At 38.7% G+C, this 16,747-nt stretch overlaps 1 protein-coding gene across 45 annotated transcripts in view; it reads right to left on the reverse strand.

The window, feature by feature from the left end:
- Positions 1 to 16,747, reverse strand: part of LOC115210251 (titin) — a 626,493-nt gene that overhangs the window by 16,745 nt on the left and 593,001 nt on the right. For 39 of the 45 annotated variants that reach the window (XM_036501835.1, XM_036501827.1, XM_036501837.1 and 36 more), the window contains 2 exons: positions 12,927 to 13,073; positions 552 to 9,803 (listed from right to left, as the gene is read on the reverse strand). In XM_036501835.1, the coding sequence (XP_036357728.1) occupies positions 552 to 9,803; positions 12,927 to 13,073 (9,399 nt within the window). Of the gene's footprint in view, positions 1 to 551; positions 9,806 to 12,926; positions 13,076 to 16,747 lie in introns of all 45 variants that reach the window. The other 6 variants (XM_036501816.1, XM_036501823.1, XM_036501850.1 and 3 more) reach the window with 4 other exon arrangements.

A 16,747-nucleotide genomic window follows, 5' to 3' on the forward strand; every position in this document is an offset into this window, starting at 1 on the left:
GATACACATACAGAAACTTAAACACAACACATGAATACACATACATACATATATAAAAAACCCATCTGTATGTGACTGTATGTAGGTACATATATATATATATGTGTGTGTGTGTATATAGATAATCAAGTATGTGGGTTTGTTGAGGTAAGATTTATGTTAAAATGCCTATTATTGTTTTACAAAATGAAGCACATATATATATATATATATATATATATATATATATATATATATGTATGTATATAGATATATAATGTAAACACATGCACACACACACATACATACATGATTACAGACACTTGAATGTGCATGTGTGTTTGTGTGTGTGTGTGTGTGTGTGTGTGTGAAAGGAAAATAGGCTGATCCTGCAACAAAAACATAGCATACTGAATTAATTGACTACATTACAACACCAACTACTACAACAACAACAACAACAACAATAGCATGTAGAAGACAACAAATTAGCAGGCTGACATGCAACTTGTTAGGCTAGAGATCATGCAGCGTGACTGTACACTGGCTGTACGTCTAACAGTTAGATATACCTCTACTGGATTTATGGACAGTAGTAGTAGTAGTAGTGTCCGACATACTGTGATGGTATAGCAGAGGATCGGAGGTAGCAGCAGTTTGACTGGTGGAGCTGGAGTCAGGCCGAGTCACAGCAGCATGATAGGTTGAGGAAGAGGAGGAGGAGGAATTGGAAGAGGAGTAATAAGTAGTGGTGGTGGTAGTAGTAGTAGTAGTAGCAGTAGTAGAGGAAACAGGAGAAGAAGGCCGTAAAACGGTAGAAGGAGGAGGTGAAGAAGTTCTAGGGTGGGAAGTTGTGTGCTCAGAAGGAAGGTTAGAAGAGACTTCTTTGTTGTTAAGTTGGGCAAAGTGATTGTCAGGAATGACAGACACTTGTTCACTGTCCCCGCCAAGTTCTTCATTATCAGCACTTCTCTTTTTAGCGTTGCGCATGGCTTCCCATTCTGTCATGGTGTAAACCTTCTTTTTCTCTTGATAAGGACCCCAGTTAAGGTATGAGTTGTTTCTGGTTGTTTCTTCAAACTCGGTGTTCCAACGGTAGTTCCCTTCTTTATCAAACTTTGAATATTCGTATTTATTTCTAAAGTGGCCCGGATACCCCAGATCTGTCCTAACATTGCCTTCATTATCTAAGAAAGGATTGTTGGGATGAGATATTCCTGTGATCATGCGGATTTCGGGATCTAAAGCAGATGATGTTAATGTCTTACTTGATACCGTCTTGTAATCCATTTCGGTATCGGAACTTTCAAATCTTCTATCTTTATCAAAATCTACAGATTCTGCAGACATTTGCATGACATCTCTAGAATGGCTTGAGTCACTGTGGGATTCAGATCGTAATGTTTCTTGTGAGGAATGGGAAAAGTAAGAGCTGCTTAGACTCCAACGAGCAGACTCCAAAGAGGCTTCCATGATGTTTTGGTGTGTTAGTGCAGGAAAAGCATCAAGTGAATCAGAAGATGTTTGCATGATGTCATCTTGATCAACCAGTGAATCTGTTTCAAATTTATCAGTATCTTTCACAGTGTCTTTGAATTCCAAAGAATCTGTCGAGTCTACCATTTCTTTGCTCATTCTTTCTTTCAGTTCTAGAGAATCAGCTGAGCTTTGCATGTCTCGACTAAATTTGTCTTTTATTTCTAACGAATCAACAGAACTGTGCATATCAAATGAAGCATCTTGGTCTAACTGCAGAGATTCTACAGAAAATTGCATTGCTGTATCATCTCCTTGCAGAGAATCTCGATCAAAGTCGAATTGACCCATTTCACTGGAATCTTGTATTTCTGCATTGGAGACAAAGATGACACTAGAAGTAAGTTCATCTTTGCTATCTCCGTCCAATGAGTCTATATCGTCTTCTTCTTCTTTAGCCACTTGACTAACATCTTGCATCTTGGGTTCTTCAGAGCTAAGTGAATCCTTATCAATGTCGTCTCCGTCTATGGAGTCCTGTTCAATATCAAAATTACCTATTATTTCAGGTACATCCCTCATGTGACCATTTGATTGATATGAACTTCCTAAACTTTCACTTTCTGGATATTCAGGCAGCTCCCCTGATTCCAATATTGACGCTATTTTCTTGGCTTCGGCAGCAAGTTCTTCAGATATGACTATTTCTTGTTCTAGTCGTTCAAATTCGGCAAGCGATGAACTTGCACTGCGTTTGCTATGGCCACTTGATGAACTGTGGCGATCATCTCCCGAACTGGAGTATCCACCCCCAGTGCACTCTTTTTCGAGGTTTTCAAATTCAGCCAGTGATGACATCGATCCATTTGTTGCACTACCTTGTCCTGATGGCATCAACTTGTCTATTGAACTAAACGAGCCAATTGAACCTCCGAGTGCAATCTGTCGCTCTAGACGTTCAAATTCTCCTAATGAAGAGGCAACTGACACATCATCTCGATCAGCTGCTCGCCAATGGAAGTTTCGACTGTCAAAAGAGCTAGGCAGGCTGTGGGCTTCATTTGATCCAAGCGAGCCAAATTGTCCTATTTCACCTTCTAACCGTTCAAATTCTAACAAGGACGAAGAAACAGAAGAAGCAGCTGACCCATCATCTTTTTCCCGACTTCTGCCAGCGTAACGTATGTTTGGATAGCCGTGGGTGTGACCCACAGTACCAGGTGAGGCAGATATCATTTCCGGTGAGGTTTTGCTACTAGAATGGCTGTCAGAGAGTGCTTCCAGTTCATCTTTTTCTATCATTTCAAATCGATCTTCATCAGACTTTTCAGATATCACCGATAAAGCAGTCTTCCCAATCATCTCAAAACGATCGCTACATGGAGAAGATTCCCCTGATTTGTCCTCTTCTGTCAACAATGGCCAGTCATACGGTTCTTCTTCTTCTGGTTCAGTATGCATTGAATAAATGTCGGAATGGATTGATGATGTCATCGACGCAACATCAGCCAAGCGGTCATCATCACACTCGTCCCCTTCTTGGTCTACGCCAACGACTGTTGTAAAGCTGTCCACACTTGATGTATCAGCAATATCTTCGGGGCTCAGAATGTCAGTGGCATGCATGACCGAAGGCTCGAATCCAAGGAAACCGTTCTTAGAAGAATCTTTAGTTTCAGAATCCCTTTGGAATTGTTTTGAAGAACTGATAGGAACTGGCTCAGTTTTAGTTTGTAGAGAAAAGGAGTCTTCAAACGAAGAAGTGGTTGGTACTTTGTCAGGAGTTTCAGAAAATTTCTGCACATTCCATTCAAGTTCTTGTTCACTGGTGAATGTTTTTGCTGAACCAGCATGAGCATCAGCAATAACGAATGCCGAAGAACTAGGTTCATGAGATGACACTCCGTTCTTTTCGGTCTCTTCGGATTCAAATTCCATTTCATCCTGAATCATTTCAAAATAGGACATTCCTTCACCCTTTGGACTATCATCTCCAGATTCTTTTTCATCAGATTCTTTGTCTTCCTGCTCAGAGGAAGAGTCTGGCATGTGTGATGGAACAAAGCCAGATGGAACAAAGTCATCTTTGTCAATACTCTTGTGTAGGTGTTCTGTGATGGTGATCTCGGGCATGTCATCATCCCTCTGTTTCGTGAAAGGAGGGGGATGGGAAGGTGGAGGTGGTGCCGAGAAAAAGGCTGGTTGTGACCGACACATCATTGATGGGTCAAATTGTTCTGAAAATGAGAAAGCAACCATTTTTTCAGATTCTTTGCTATCATCAAAAGTTGTTTCATCGATTGGCTTTTCAGCTTCTGTTTGTTCAGGGAATACCTGGGCTTTCTCCTGAACTTTGGAGGCTTCTTCAAGAACAGAGTCTACAAACACTGTAGCTGTTTTCTCAAGTTCTTCTGTGCTAATACTAGCACTAACCTTCTCATAATCATCACTGAGGACACCTTCTTGAGAATCCTGGGGTGTTGGGGATATGGGTCTGTCCAAATCTTGTTCCCCTTTAGATGGTTCAAATGATATTTCGGGGGTTTTTCCTGCTAACGCTTCAAGTTCTTCTTCAGCTTTCTCAGCAAATTCTAGACTACTTTCAGCCAGTTCTACTTGCTCATAAGAAGCATCTTTACTTAGATCACTAAATTCTTCTTCTACCATGTCTGTACACACTTTTTCTGAAGTGTGAACAAAACTTACATCATGATCGGATTTAAGTTGATCTGAAAACTGAACTGTTTCTTCATCAGTATCATCCAGATTAATCCTCTGATCTTCTCTAATTAGGTGGCTAACCTCTACCACACTGGTCTCTCCTTCTTGCTGTCTTTCTTTGCTTTCCTCTAACAAAGTTTCATAGCTAGACACATCAAACTCAAGTGCTCTTTTACCAGGATAAATTTCATCTTTCTTCAACTCATATGGCTGTTCTTCAAGGTCATCTAACACTGGTTCCAGTCCAACGATTTCAGTCGGTGATCTAGACTCTACCATTTCAGCTGGATATATCTCACGTTGTTCTTCATGAAATTCCACTGTAGGGGCTTCTGTTTTAACAACCACAGATGATGTAGTTTCAGTTATGGAAACAGTAGCTGATGTTGGACCAACTTGTTCAATAGGGGAAGCTTCTTCCTCCATTGGCATTTCAAGTTCATATAAAGTCTGATCTGACGTTACCAAGACTTCCTGTTGCTCAGCCGACAACTTCACATCTTCTATCAAGCTATCGGTCATGACATCTCTGACAGCAGCATCAGAACCAGCCGATATCTGATTGTCTTCTAGTTCCATGGCAACATCTTCCTGCTGTGATTTTTCTTCTTCCATAACATATGATGGTGAGGACTGAACCAAATCCGGTGGTGCTGCAGGCACCACAGTTTTAACAGTAGATGACACAGAATCGATGTCTGGTTGAAAATCTACCTCTGTAGGACCATTTGGTAATTGGGAGATTCTGTCGGCAGCAATGTCTTCGATATTTTCAGTTTCACTGATCTCCTCTGTAGACAAACTCTTTTGAAAAGAGTCAGAGGGTAACAAATCAGGACGGCATGCACCCGGAGATGCAACACTGGAGGCAACAATATCCATAGTGGCTGCACCTTTCTCTGAAGCATCGCTACTGCTGAAAAGTGACTGATCTGGTGAGGAATCGGTATCAGGTTTCATGGTGTGAGAACTGGGAATCTTACATACTTCTTCCATTGGAGGTGCGGATGGTTCGACAAAAGCTGTAGCACTTGCAAACTCTTCTAAACTAGACTTCATACTTGTGGGCTCACTAGCTCTGAGGTCAGCAAAACTACTTCCGGATGTAGAGAGGGATTCCACTGAAGCGGTCAAACTTGCTGTTTCAATGCATCCCGCTATACCACCTTGTAAATATTTAGCAGCATACTGATCATAGCCAATAATTTCAGTTGGTGAAACCATTTCAAATGATTGGCCATGATCATCATCATCATCACTGCTTTCATCTTTTGAAAAGTCCTTTTCAAAACTCGAAGGACGTTTTTCAGAAGTTTCACTGCTTACAGATCCAAACTGCCGATCAAAGAGACCTTCGGTCTGCAGCTTGTTGGCTGCGTCTTGAAGATTACAAACGGTATCTTTGATGGTGGTTGCATCTTTGGGCGTCGGTGCAGGAGTTGGCGGTAAAGATTCCGTCGACTCCGACCCCGTTTTGTCTTTGCTGACGCAAATGTCTTCTATAATGATGACCTCAGACTGAGGCCCGGTATAACTCTTCTCAGAATCTGGCTCAGTGCAAGGCTCGTCGGTGCGAGTAGTTCCCACAGTAGGTTCAACTTCAAACACGTCATCTTCAGGACTCGAAAGAATAGCTTTAGGTGCCGGTGGATGTGGCACCTGACTCTCAATGGTGTCTGGAGACATGTCATAAGCTGTCACAATATGTGAAACATGCCCTGAATCCAAATCATACGAAGCAGCTAATAAAGTTGGTTCGTTGGATACTTCAGAGGAAGAGGTTGATGTTTTAACTAAATCTTCATTGGAAATAGATTGCCTCAGCTTCTCCTTACTCTCTTCTGATAGAAATGTTACCCTTCTATCTTGCGCTGTCATCTTACTCTCTTCTTGCTCCTCGGAGTCAGTTTTAGAGGCTGGTGCTTCAGCAATAGGAGAAAGTTCAATTTCAGGAGATTCTTTCTCTGCTTCTGAGGATTCACCATCAGCATAATGCTTCCTTCTGGCAGGGGCAGGATAGCGATCAACAGGGGGGATTTCAGACCAGAGTTCTTCCTGTAGTTCAGCCTGACTTTCATAAGTGGTTGATAACTCATCACTATCAACTGATGGTGAAAGGGAGCGATCCTTCTCATCTGCTGACTCCTGTAATAATTCTTTTTGGGCCATCCGAGATTCAATGCTTACAACACCGATTATTCCTGATTTTGGTGACACTTCTTCACTGTCTGGTTTTGGTCGAAGTTGGTGTTCTTCATCAAGATCATCTTTTGATGGAAGTTTTTCTGAGGAAAGATCTAATGAAAGGTCTGAAGACTTACTTTCACTAGGACTGGCTAAGTCACCAGCACTCTTGGAGACCATTTCATACTCAAGATCTTTCTCTTTTAAAGTGTCTTCTCTAGATAATTCATCAGGTGATTCGGGTGCTTTTTCTTGTTTAGAAGAATGGTCATCCATTATATTAGCCAAAACAGTAGCTTCATATTCTCCAGACATCCTATCATATGGTTCAAGGATATCTTTCTTGGCTTCCACTATAGACTCTTCCTCAGCTTCTTCAATATCATCTTTTTTCTTGGATGTTTTGATGACATGTTCTACAGTGGAAGTTACAGTGACATGTGCTGACTTAGTTGTCGTGGTAACATGGTCTGTTTTGGCAGTTGGTATGTCAAATTTGTCTTTTGGATCCACAGTAAAATGTTCAGTCTTAGATGTTCTGATGACAGGTTCTTCTCTCTTGGATGTTGTGATGACACGTTCTTCTGTCTTGGATGTTGTGACGACAGGTTCACCAGTTTCAGAGGTGGTGATGACAGGTTCTCCAGGTTCTGATGTTGTAGTGAAAAATTCTTCTGTTTTGGTTGTTGTAACATCAGGTTCACCAGTTTTAGATGTTGTTGTAACATGTTCTGTTTTTGATGTTGTGATGACAGGTTCTCCAATTTTAGATGTTGTGATGATGCGTTCTGTCCTGGTTGTTGTGACAACAGGTTCTTCACTTTCAGATTTTGTAGTAACATGTTCTTCTGTCATTGTTGTACTGACAGGTTCCTCTGCCTTAGATGTTGTGATGACACATTCTTCAGTTTTGGATGTTTTAACATGTTCTTCTGACTTGAATGTTGTGACAACAGGTTCTTTGGTTGTAGATGTTATAATACGTTCTTCAGTCTTGGAGGTTATAATGACAGGTTCTTCAGTCGTAGATGTTGTAACATATTCTTCAGTTTTAGATGTTGTGATAACAGGTTCTTCAGTTGTAGATGTAACATATTCTTCAGTTTTAGATGTTGTGACGACAGGTTCTTCAGTCGTAGATGTAACATATTCTTCAGTTTTAGATGTTGTGACGACAGGTTCTTCAGTTGTCGATGTTGTAACATGTTCTGTCTTGGAAGTTACAAAGGCAGGTTCTTCAGCCTCGGATGCTATAGTAATGTCTTCTGTCCTTGATGTTGTGATGACAGGTTCTTCTGTTTTAGAGGTTTTGATGACAGACTCTTCTTTCTTTGAAGTTGTGATGACAGGTTCTCCAGTTTTGTATGTCGTAGTTATATGTTCTGTCTTCACTGTAGTGATGACAGGTTCCTCGCCTTTAGAAGATGTAACATGTTCTTCTGTCTTGAATGTTGAGAAGACAGACTTTTCTGTTTTAGATGTTGTGACAATGGGTTCTTCTGTTTTGGATGTTGTGATGATAGATTCTTCTGTCTTGGATGTTGTGACGACAGGTTCTTCTGTCTTGGATGTTGTGACGACAGGTTCTTCTGTCTTGGATGTTGTGACGACAGGTTCTTCTGTCTTGGATGTTGTGACGACAGGTTCTTCTGTTTTGGATGTTGTGACAACTGGTTCTTCTGTCCTGGATGTTGTGACGACAGGTTCTTCTGTCTTGGATGTTGTGACGACAGGTTCTTCTGTCTTAGATGTTGTGACGACAGGTTCTTCTGTTTTGGATAGTGCAGTAGGTTGTTTTTTTATTGTCTTGACTACAATTTGATCTTTGACAGACTCATCAAAGATATCATCTGGTTTCCTAATTTCTTGTTCAACTTCATCATCATGTTTTGACTCATCCGAACCTGTAGCTACTTCTGATGGAAACTCTTCCAAATCTTCTGAAAGCGTGAAGGTAACCCGTTTGGGGGGTTCTTCCTCTTCTTCAGCAATAGACTCAGAGATATCTTGTTCACTAAATGTTATGTTTGAATAGTCTTTGCTACTTCTCCGGTAAAATACACCCATGTCAACTGACTGCACAGTAACTATTCCTTGTTTTTCTTGCTGTTCAAGATAGTTATCAGAGAACTGTCGGGAGAAATGATGGACAGTTTCCCAAGGTAACTTTTTGCCAGATTCTTTGTCATAGAAACCTTCACTGTCAGAACTACTGGCCTCTGGGGATATAGTTTCCACTGTAGACTGATCGAATGGATGAGAAATAATGGGCTCACTAGCTGTGGTTGTAAGATGTCTAGCTGTTTTCTCTGTGGCGTCATGTCCGGTAAGTTCAATTCCTTCACTGGGTTCTTTTGCTTGATAGACCTTGGTCTCGGTTATCATTTTACTTTGACTTTCTGATAAAGAGACTTGTGCTCTGGATGATGTTACAATGGTTTTTTCTGTTCTTATTTCTGAGGTAGCTTCAAATTGGCCATCGGATGTTTTAGACCTTTGGATAGATTCTTGGAAAGAGTTCTGATCTTTAGTATCTCCACTTTCTGAACGGGAGGTTTCTTCACTCTCAGAATACATTGCAGCACCACTCTCCTCATCATCATCTTTTTCAAATGAGACCTTGTGTGTTACTTCTTCAAATTTCATTGAGCTGGAAAACATCTCATTCTCTTCTGATAATTTGGTTTTCCCCAGTGCCTGGATACCCATCTGCCATATTTCTTGATGGACAGCTGGGAAGTCAAATTGATGTGACTTCTCTTCAAGATCTTCTGGAGATATTTCTTTGGCAGCAAGACTTGGACTCTCTTCAGAGAAGTCATCAGAGTGTGTCTTTATTTCACTGTCGACAACATCTTCACCAGCAAAACCCATGTTATCAAAGGCCATGGAAGATAAACGTTCCGCTCTTTCTTCAGGTGTTTCTCTTTTATAGTCATCTTCGGTTCCATCGTGTTCTTCAGACATTAATGATGTAGCAGATTGTTCTGTTACATTATCAAGCTCTAGTCTTTCCTCAGTTGTATCAGAATCAGTTGAAATCCTAGGGATGTTGAAGGATTCACCACTATCTTTCTCATATTCTACTCTGGGGGTTTTCGAGGCGATTATTTTGGACATTGTTTTGAAATCTTCAGTTGTTTTTGTTTCATAGAATTCTGAAAGAGATCCCAGCTTGGACTTAGCATTAATCTCTGATGGTGAAAGGCCAACAGTTATTTGCATGTCTTTGACGTCAAGAAGATCTTGAGCTGGAGATATTTCATTTGCTATTTCAGCAGTTGGGGACTCCACAGGGGATTGGGTGAACGAAAAGAACTTGTCTTCTAACCTAAGATCAAGAGCACCTTTAGAAGCAGGAGAACTTTTAGGAAGGGGAGAGAACTGCTCTTCCACATCCGTTTCTTCTGTTTTTTCTTCACTGGTGTCACGCATCTCGGCATCTATAGAAATCAGGGTGATATTAGTGTGTTAGTAGACTGCCACCATTCGACTGACAGTGGAGTAGAATGCAGAACAATTAGGAAACATAACATAGAAGTAGCTTAGTGAATTGTTAGAAAGAAATGTCAGATGAAAGTGCACAAAATATCTAGAGAGAAGGATGATGATAATGGGTTAGTATTATCATCTAATGAATTGTTATTAGTAAGCTGATCTAGTAAAATTATAAGAGATCTACAACATTATTATGTTGATCTGATATAAAACTTATTAATAAGGAGAATTAGTATATAACTGTTAATAGAAGGGATCAATGCAATTCTTAATTTATATATAAATGAAGTGAAAAATAATAGAATGGAAACTTAATGTGTGTGTTACATATCTACTCGATAAATATAAGGAATATTACTCTGTAATTATAAAAGAACTTAAACCAATGAGAAATTAGGAAATATAGAAGAAATACACCCTTATTATTTAAGTAAAACCATAGGGAGACAATAAGAAAGGGGTTAAGGTATCAACTAAACACCAATATGGCTTGAATTTTATTGTCTCCTTAGGCAAGGCATACAACTCAAGTTGCCCAAGAATCCTTTATCAATGATAAATGAGGGAAGTGGATGTGGGGAGGAATCACTGAACAACATCTTTGCATCAGTCAACCCACCACTCTTAACTTAATGATTAATGTGATTAATGATTGAAAAGGCTACATAACTTTAAAACATATTAATACAATTGCTGTAAATATTTGATTTTGCAGAAATATTCAACCTACATCAGTAGAGAATAGTTAAATGCTAAAATTAAAACATTAGCAACAAAAACAAATAAATAAGAGCTTAAAACTTTATAAAATTTAGTAATTGCTTTTGTAGTGTTTTATGAGTGATTGTCATTTTGCTTTCATTCTTAAAGCTCTTACAGCGAGCATAGGATTGGTTCTTTGAAAGTTTCTTTGTAAAGAAACTCAGATATTGTAGATCCGTAGATCCGAGAAAGCAGCAAAGTTAATTGTGATATGCAGGATAAATCTCTTAAATTTTAAAAGATACTTGCACAATTCATACTTAGTTATGGCAGAACCTTTTCTCACTGCTAAGTCAACTGAGAAAAATACCTATGTATGTAGAACAAGAGAAAGGAAAAAAAGGAGAACTTGTGAGAGAATCTCCATGGGGCCAGTTGGTCTGTGCAATCTAGAAGTCAAATATTTCTCAATAAAATCTTTATTAGTTTTATATTAACATAGGTTTTCAGCTCTAAATCTCAAGGAACAAAATTCCTTATAATAAAGACAAGAGCCAGAAATCTGATCAGAATGGTTTGTCCAATCAACTAGCTCTGCACCATAAATCTATTTAAATGGTAACAGTAATCTGATGTAGAATTTGAACCCCGAAAGTCATGTTTCATTAATTTTTAAGAGAATAAAAACCACAACAAAAGCAAACATGCTATTTCCATCAGAAAATTTTCTATTTTTGGAAAAAATAACAAAATTCTTTCACATATCATTTTTTGGTTGTTGTGGTAACGAGTATTCTAGAATTGAGTGAAATGCCTTAATCTATGAACAAATCTGGAAAGGAGAGGAAGGGTGACAGAAGAAGAGATGATTTCAAGAAAGAATATTTAATATTAAAAGATCTTCACCCTAAAGTGTTTCATCCAGAACCAACTTACGGTCGAAATTAGGCGGACTAAAACACACATTATCCAATAAAATTAATTGCATGAGAACGAGTAATGTTGCCATTTTAATATCACTGGATATCATGTTATATCATTAAATATAATGTTATATTATTTAATATCAGCCTGCAAGAAAGCAAACCATTGAACCAAAAGCTGAAAGCTCATATGTGTATATATAGTGTGTGTGTGCATGTGTATATACATGTATATACATACACACACACATGTACAATTGCATACATGTAAGTATATATATATATATATTACACATACACATATACAGCATATATATAGACACAAATCATGAAGATGACATAGAATTTATAGGATAAGTGGAAAATGATGAACGAGAAGTAGAAGAAGTAGAAAAAACAAACAAACATGCAAAATACTGCCAAAAGCAAAAGAAAAAATTCCTGAAAGAGAAAAATAAACATCGAAATTTTTAAACAATTTTTTCTGTTTATATATTATATATATATATATATATGTATACATATATATATATATATATATAGTCGGTGACATTGAAAAAGCATTAACAGTGAAGCATGATGACGGACATGTGGCTAAGTTTAAAACCATTTTATCACATGTAGCAGCGAGGAAACGGTAATAGTGGTTTCTAAAAAAAAGGGAAAAAATATATCTAAAAGAATGAAAAAAGAGTGAAAAAAAGGTGAAATAATGAGGTAAAAAAAAACAACGACAACAACAAGAGGTAAGAGAGAGGTATGAAAAAAATTGGTAAAGCACCTTATCACTGCATGTGTGAGTGTATATGAACATGTAATATATTTATGTAGAAAAGCACCAATTTATACATATATGTATGTATGCATACTCAGACACATAAATACATGTAAAGTATCAATTTATACACGCATATCTTATACATGTGTCTTTGTGTACATGTGCATATATATATGCATTCAATGGTGTCTATGAATTGACTGTGTGTATGAGGTTGTGGCCATACATAAATGTATTTACTTGTGCAGCGGTGCTGCTTTCTTTTGTATGTATGTGTGTGTGTGTGTGTGTGTGTGTGTGCATATGTGTGTATTTGTCTGGATGTGAGTTGTGTGCAAGGGTAAAACTGCTTTCTTCCCTCTGTTTTCTTTCGTTCTCTCTTTCTTCGCATGTGGTCTTCAGATGCTGTGCACGCGCGGAAAAAGATGTGGTACGAGTGTGGAAGCGGTCAGTTTTTTTTAGGAAAGAGAGAGAAGGCAGGAAAGGGGACAACGGCAGCAGTGATGGTGTTGGCATTAACAAAAAAAAAAAAAAAAAAAGAAAAAAAAAAAGAAAATGGTCTAGTGGAAATGCAGTCATACACACAGACAAACAGACAGACACACACACACATCTAGAAGAATGCGTGGAAAGAATTCATGCTTGTGTTCAGTTTCCACAGCTACCTGGCAGAAAATCTACATCTTCAACTTGCGCTACTTCGGAACTGGAGGAGCTGAGGTTCTCCTCCTCTTCCTCCTCCTTCTCCTCCTCATCCTTCGCAGCCGTTATTAATTCTCGCTGGACATCATGCTGGTCAGTACGAGGCATATCTGAGACAAGAAGAGAAATATCTAAATTGACCATCCAAGGCAACAAGGTTTTGTTGTTTGTTTTTGTCTGTGCTGGGGTGGGGGGTGGGGCGCAGGGAAAGAGAGAGTGTATTAGTTTGCTTTTAAAACCTCACTCAGGCTTAGAGAGAAGTGAGAAACGAGACTGTGCGATGCTCATGCCTTTCTCAAAATGTGCATATGTGTGTGATTTAGTTGTAAAGTTATATGTCTGCTGACAAGAATTGAACCTGCACCTCACAATTCTCTTCATGACAACAACAACAACAACCAATATTCCTGAAGTTTCTACCTACCATTTTTCTTTCACTTCAATGAATTAATCTAAAATAAATCTAATTAAATCTAGTTATTATTTTCAGTTAATTTATGTTAAGGATGACATTTGATTAGGCGCAGGAGTGGCTGTGTGGTAAGTAGCTTGCTAACCAACCACATGGTTCCGGGTTCAGTCCCACTGCGTGGCATCTTGGTCAAGTGTCTTCTGCTATAGCCCAGGGCCGACCAATGCCTTGTGAGTGGATTTGGCAGACTGAAAGAAGCCTGTCGTATATATGTATATATTTATATATATGTGTGTGTGTGTGTTTGTTTGTCTGTGTTTGTCCCCCTAGCATTGCTGGTGTGTTTACGTTCCCGTCACTTAGCGGTTCGGCAAAAGAGACCAATAGAGTAAGTACTGGGCTTACAAAGAATAAGTCCCGGGGTCGATTTGCTCGACTAAAGGCGGTGCTCCAGCATGGCCGCAGTCATATGACTGAAACAAGTAAAAGAGTAAAAGAGATTGAAATATGCCGGACACTGTTTGTATGTATGTATCTCCCTATTTCTTTTAAGTTTCTCCCTTCCTCAAGTGTTTCTGTTTGACTAAGATATCGGTATAACAGGTTGTGTTCGAGCAGCAAACTAAATGCCTTTCAGTATTTAGTTGTCGGTCTGTAATCCTAGGTTTTGAGTTCAGATTCAAATGGAGTCAAATTTGCTCCTTCATTGACTTGAGAGGTGGGTGGGGGTGAAAGTGGGTTTGGTGTAAATAAAACATTGGTCATGAATTCAGCCCTCTCCAACCCCTTGCAAATAAATATATGACCTTGAATACACGTAAAAAAAAAAAAAAAAAAAGGTCAAAAATTATCATTTCATCTTACAGATATGTAATTATTATTTATGGAGCCAATCGTTTCAGACCTAGCCATTAATAGGGTAATCAATCTGACAATCTGGCTGACTGCAAGCTGTTTCAAAAGCCCAATATAGAGTTGCAAGTGACAGGCAGGACAAAGTAGCAAGGCTGGAAGGGGCCACTCTGAATATGCAATTGTAGACAAGAGATACGCAAGTCTTCATTTTTGACTTTGCACCTGCCCCTCTTTTGGCACCTAAAACACCAATTTCTACACATATTTCTAATCCCATCCTTTTTTACTCTGCATCCTCCCTACTCTGTGTTTATTATCTAGTGTCCCACATCTGTAGCCCCTCTGGCAAAATAAAGAAATTATTATTAATATTATTATTATTGTTATTGTTATTTTTGATTTATCTTTTTGGGGTTGATAAAGTAAATACTAGTTGTGTACTAAGGGTCAATGTAATTAACCAAATCCCTCCCTCAAAATTTCAGGCCATGTGCCTATAGTAGAAAGAATTATTATTGTTGTTATTTATCATTAAGGCTGTGAGCTGGCAGAATTGTTAGCACACTGGAGGGAAAAAAAAAGCTTAGTAGTGTTTCATCTGTCTTTACATTCTGAGTTCAAATTTTGTCTAGGTCAACTTTGCCTTTCATCCTTTGGGGGTTTGGGCTTGATGAAATAAGTACCAGTTGAGCATAGGGGTTGATGTAATTGACTAGCCACATCCCACAAAATTTCAGGCCTTTTGCCTATTGTAGAAAGTATTATTAGGCACGTAAAAAGCACCCACTACACTCACGGAGTGGTTGGCGTTAGGAAGGGCATCCAGCTGTAGAAACATTGCCAGATAAGACCGGAGCCTGGTGCAGCCTTCTGGCTTCCCAGATCCCCAGTCGAACCGGCTAACCCATGCTAGCATGGAGAACGGACATTAAACGATGATTATTATTATTATTATTATTATCCTTAATTTATTTTCTCTGGGAAATTTTCAGCAGGGTGAAGTGTAAGGTTATTGAATGTCCATAACATATTTTTATTGATTTGTATGATTTAGAATTTGAACCCAGAACCTACAGCAATGAAAATACTGTAAAGCATTGAATCCATTGACCTCCTCTATTACGACATTAATGCTAGCAGGCAAAATTCCTATTTTATTACATTGAAATAAGAAGGACAGCATGATGTCTGCAACATCACAAGAAAGAAACTAAGGCATGTGGCTTAGCTTGCTAGAAATAACAGCTAAATCTGTCATAAATTATATCTATTGCTGTTCAAAGAAAAATGGTGAGCTGGATAATGTAGACATAAATACATAATGCAGGTACTGTTCACCGAGTAAGATTATAAATATCAATTATTAAAGATAAAAAAAAAGTCAATAACTGCCAAATCATTACAAAAAAATGCTAATGTATTGAATTCAGTATGTAATTCTGTAAACAGATATTTTGAATGTTTTCACTATTTCTTTTGACCTTGACATATATATTATGCACACACACATGTATGTGTATGTGTGTAATTATGAATGTGTGTGTAAATACAACTATATAAAAATTAAATTTGTATAGGCGCAGGAGTGGCTGTGTGGTAAGTAGCTTGCCTACCGACCACATGGTTCCGGGTTCAGTCCCACTGCGTGGCATCTTGGGCAAGTGTCTTCTGCTATAGCCCCGGGGCCGACCAATGCCTTGTGAGTGGATTTGGTAGACGGAAACTGAAAGAAGCCTGTCGTATATATGTATGTATATATATATGTATGTATGTTTATGTGTCTGTGTTTGTCCCCCTAGCATTGCTTGACAACCGCTGCTGGTGTGTTTACGTCCCCGTCACTTAGCGGTTCGGCAAAAGAGACCGATAGAATAAGTACTGGGCTTACAAAGAATAAGTCCCGGGGTCGATTTGCTCGACTAAAAGCGGTGCTCCAGCATGGCCGCAGTCAAATGACTGAAACAAGTAAAGAGTATATGCTTGTTTACATGTCATTGTAGGCAATATTTTAAAATTGCCTCACAAAGACAAGGTACCCTGTTAATAAGTTACTGTCTTAATTGCTTACTACCTAACATAATTGCTCATGGCACATGCTTAGTAGGATTGTCAAGACTGAAACACTTTGATAATTTTTCTGCTCAGTAAAGTCTGATCTGTGGCTCAACGACAACGACAACAACCTGAATGACAGCTCAAGTATGATATATGATACCTAACTTCAAAACATTAGCAACAGCAGCCAAATGTTCCTCATAGCCCTAGAATATGCATTAAAACAGTAGGTTACAACTGTGTTGGCTTTGATAAGAAGTAAACACAGTCATGGCTGAACAGACGTTAAGAATATTAAGTAGTCAATAAGTGGTGTAAACACTTAACTCCAAACTTAACCAAGACCTGGAGCATGACACCTTACTCTATAACTAGATAACACAAAGCAATGAAGGAACCTCTGTACAGGTATTTTATCTAGTAGAAATAACAACCAAGCCTCCCTCAAATCACATCCTACAA

The sequence above is a fragment of the Octopus sinensis genome, linkage group LG4 (genome assembly GCF_006345805.1).
Source record: "Octopus sinensis linkage group LG4, ASM634580v1, whole genome shotgun sequence".
NCBI lineage: Eukaryota > Metazoa > Mollusca > Cephalopoda > Octopoda > Octopodidae > Octopus > Octopus sinensis.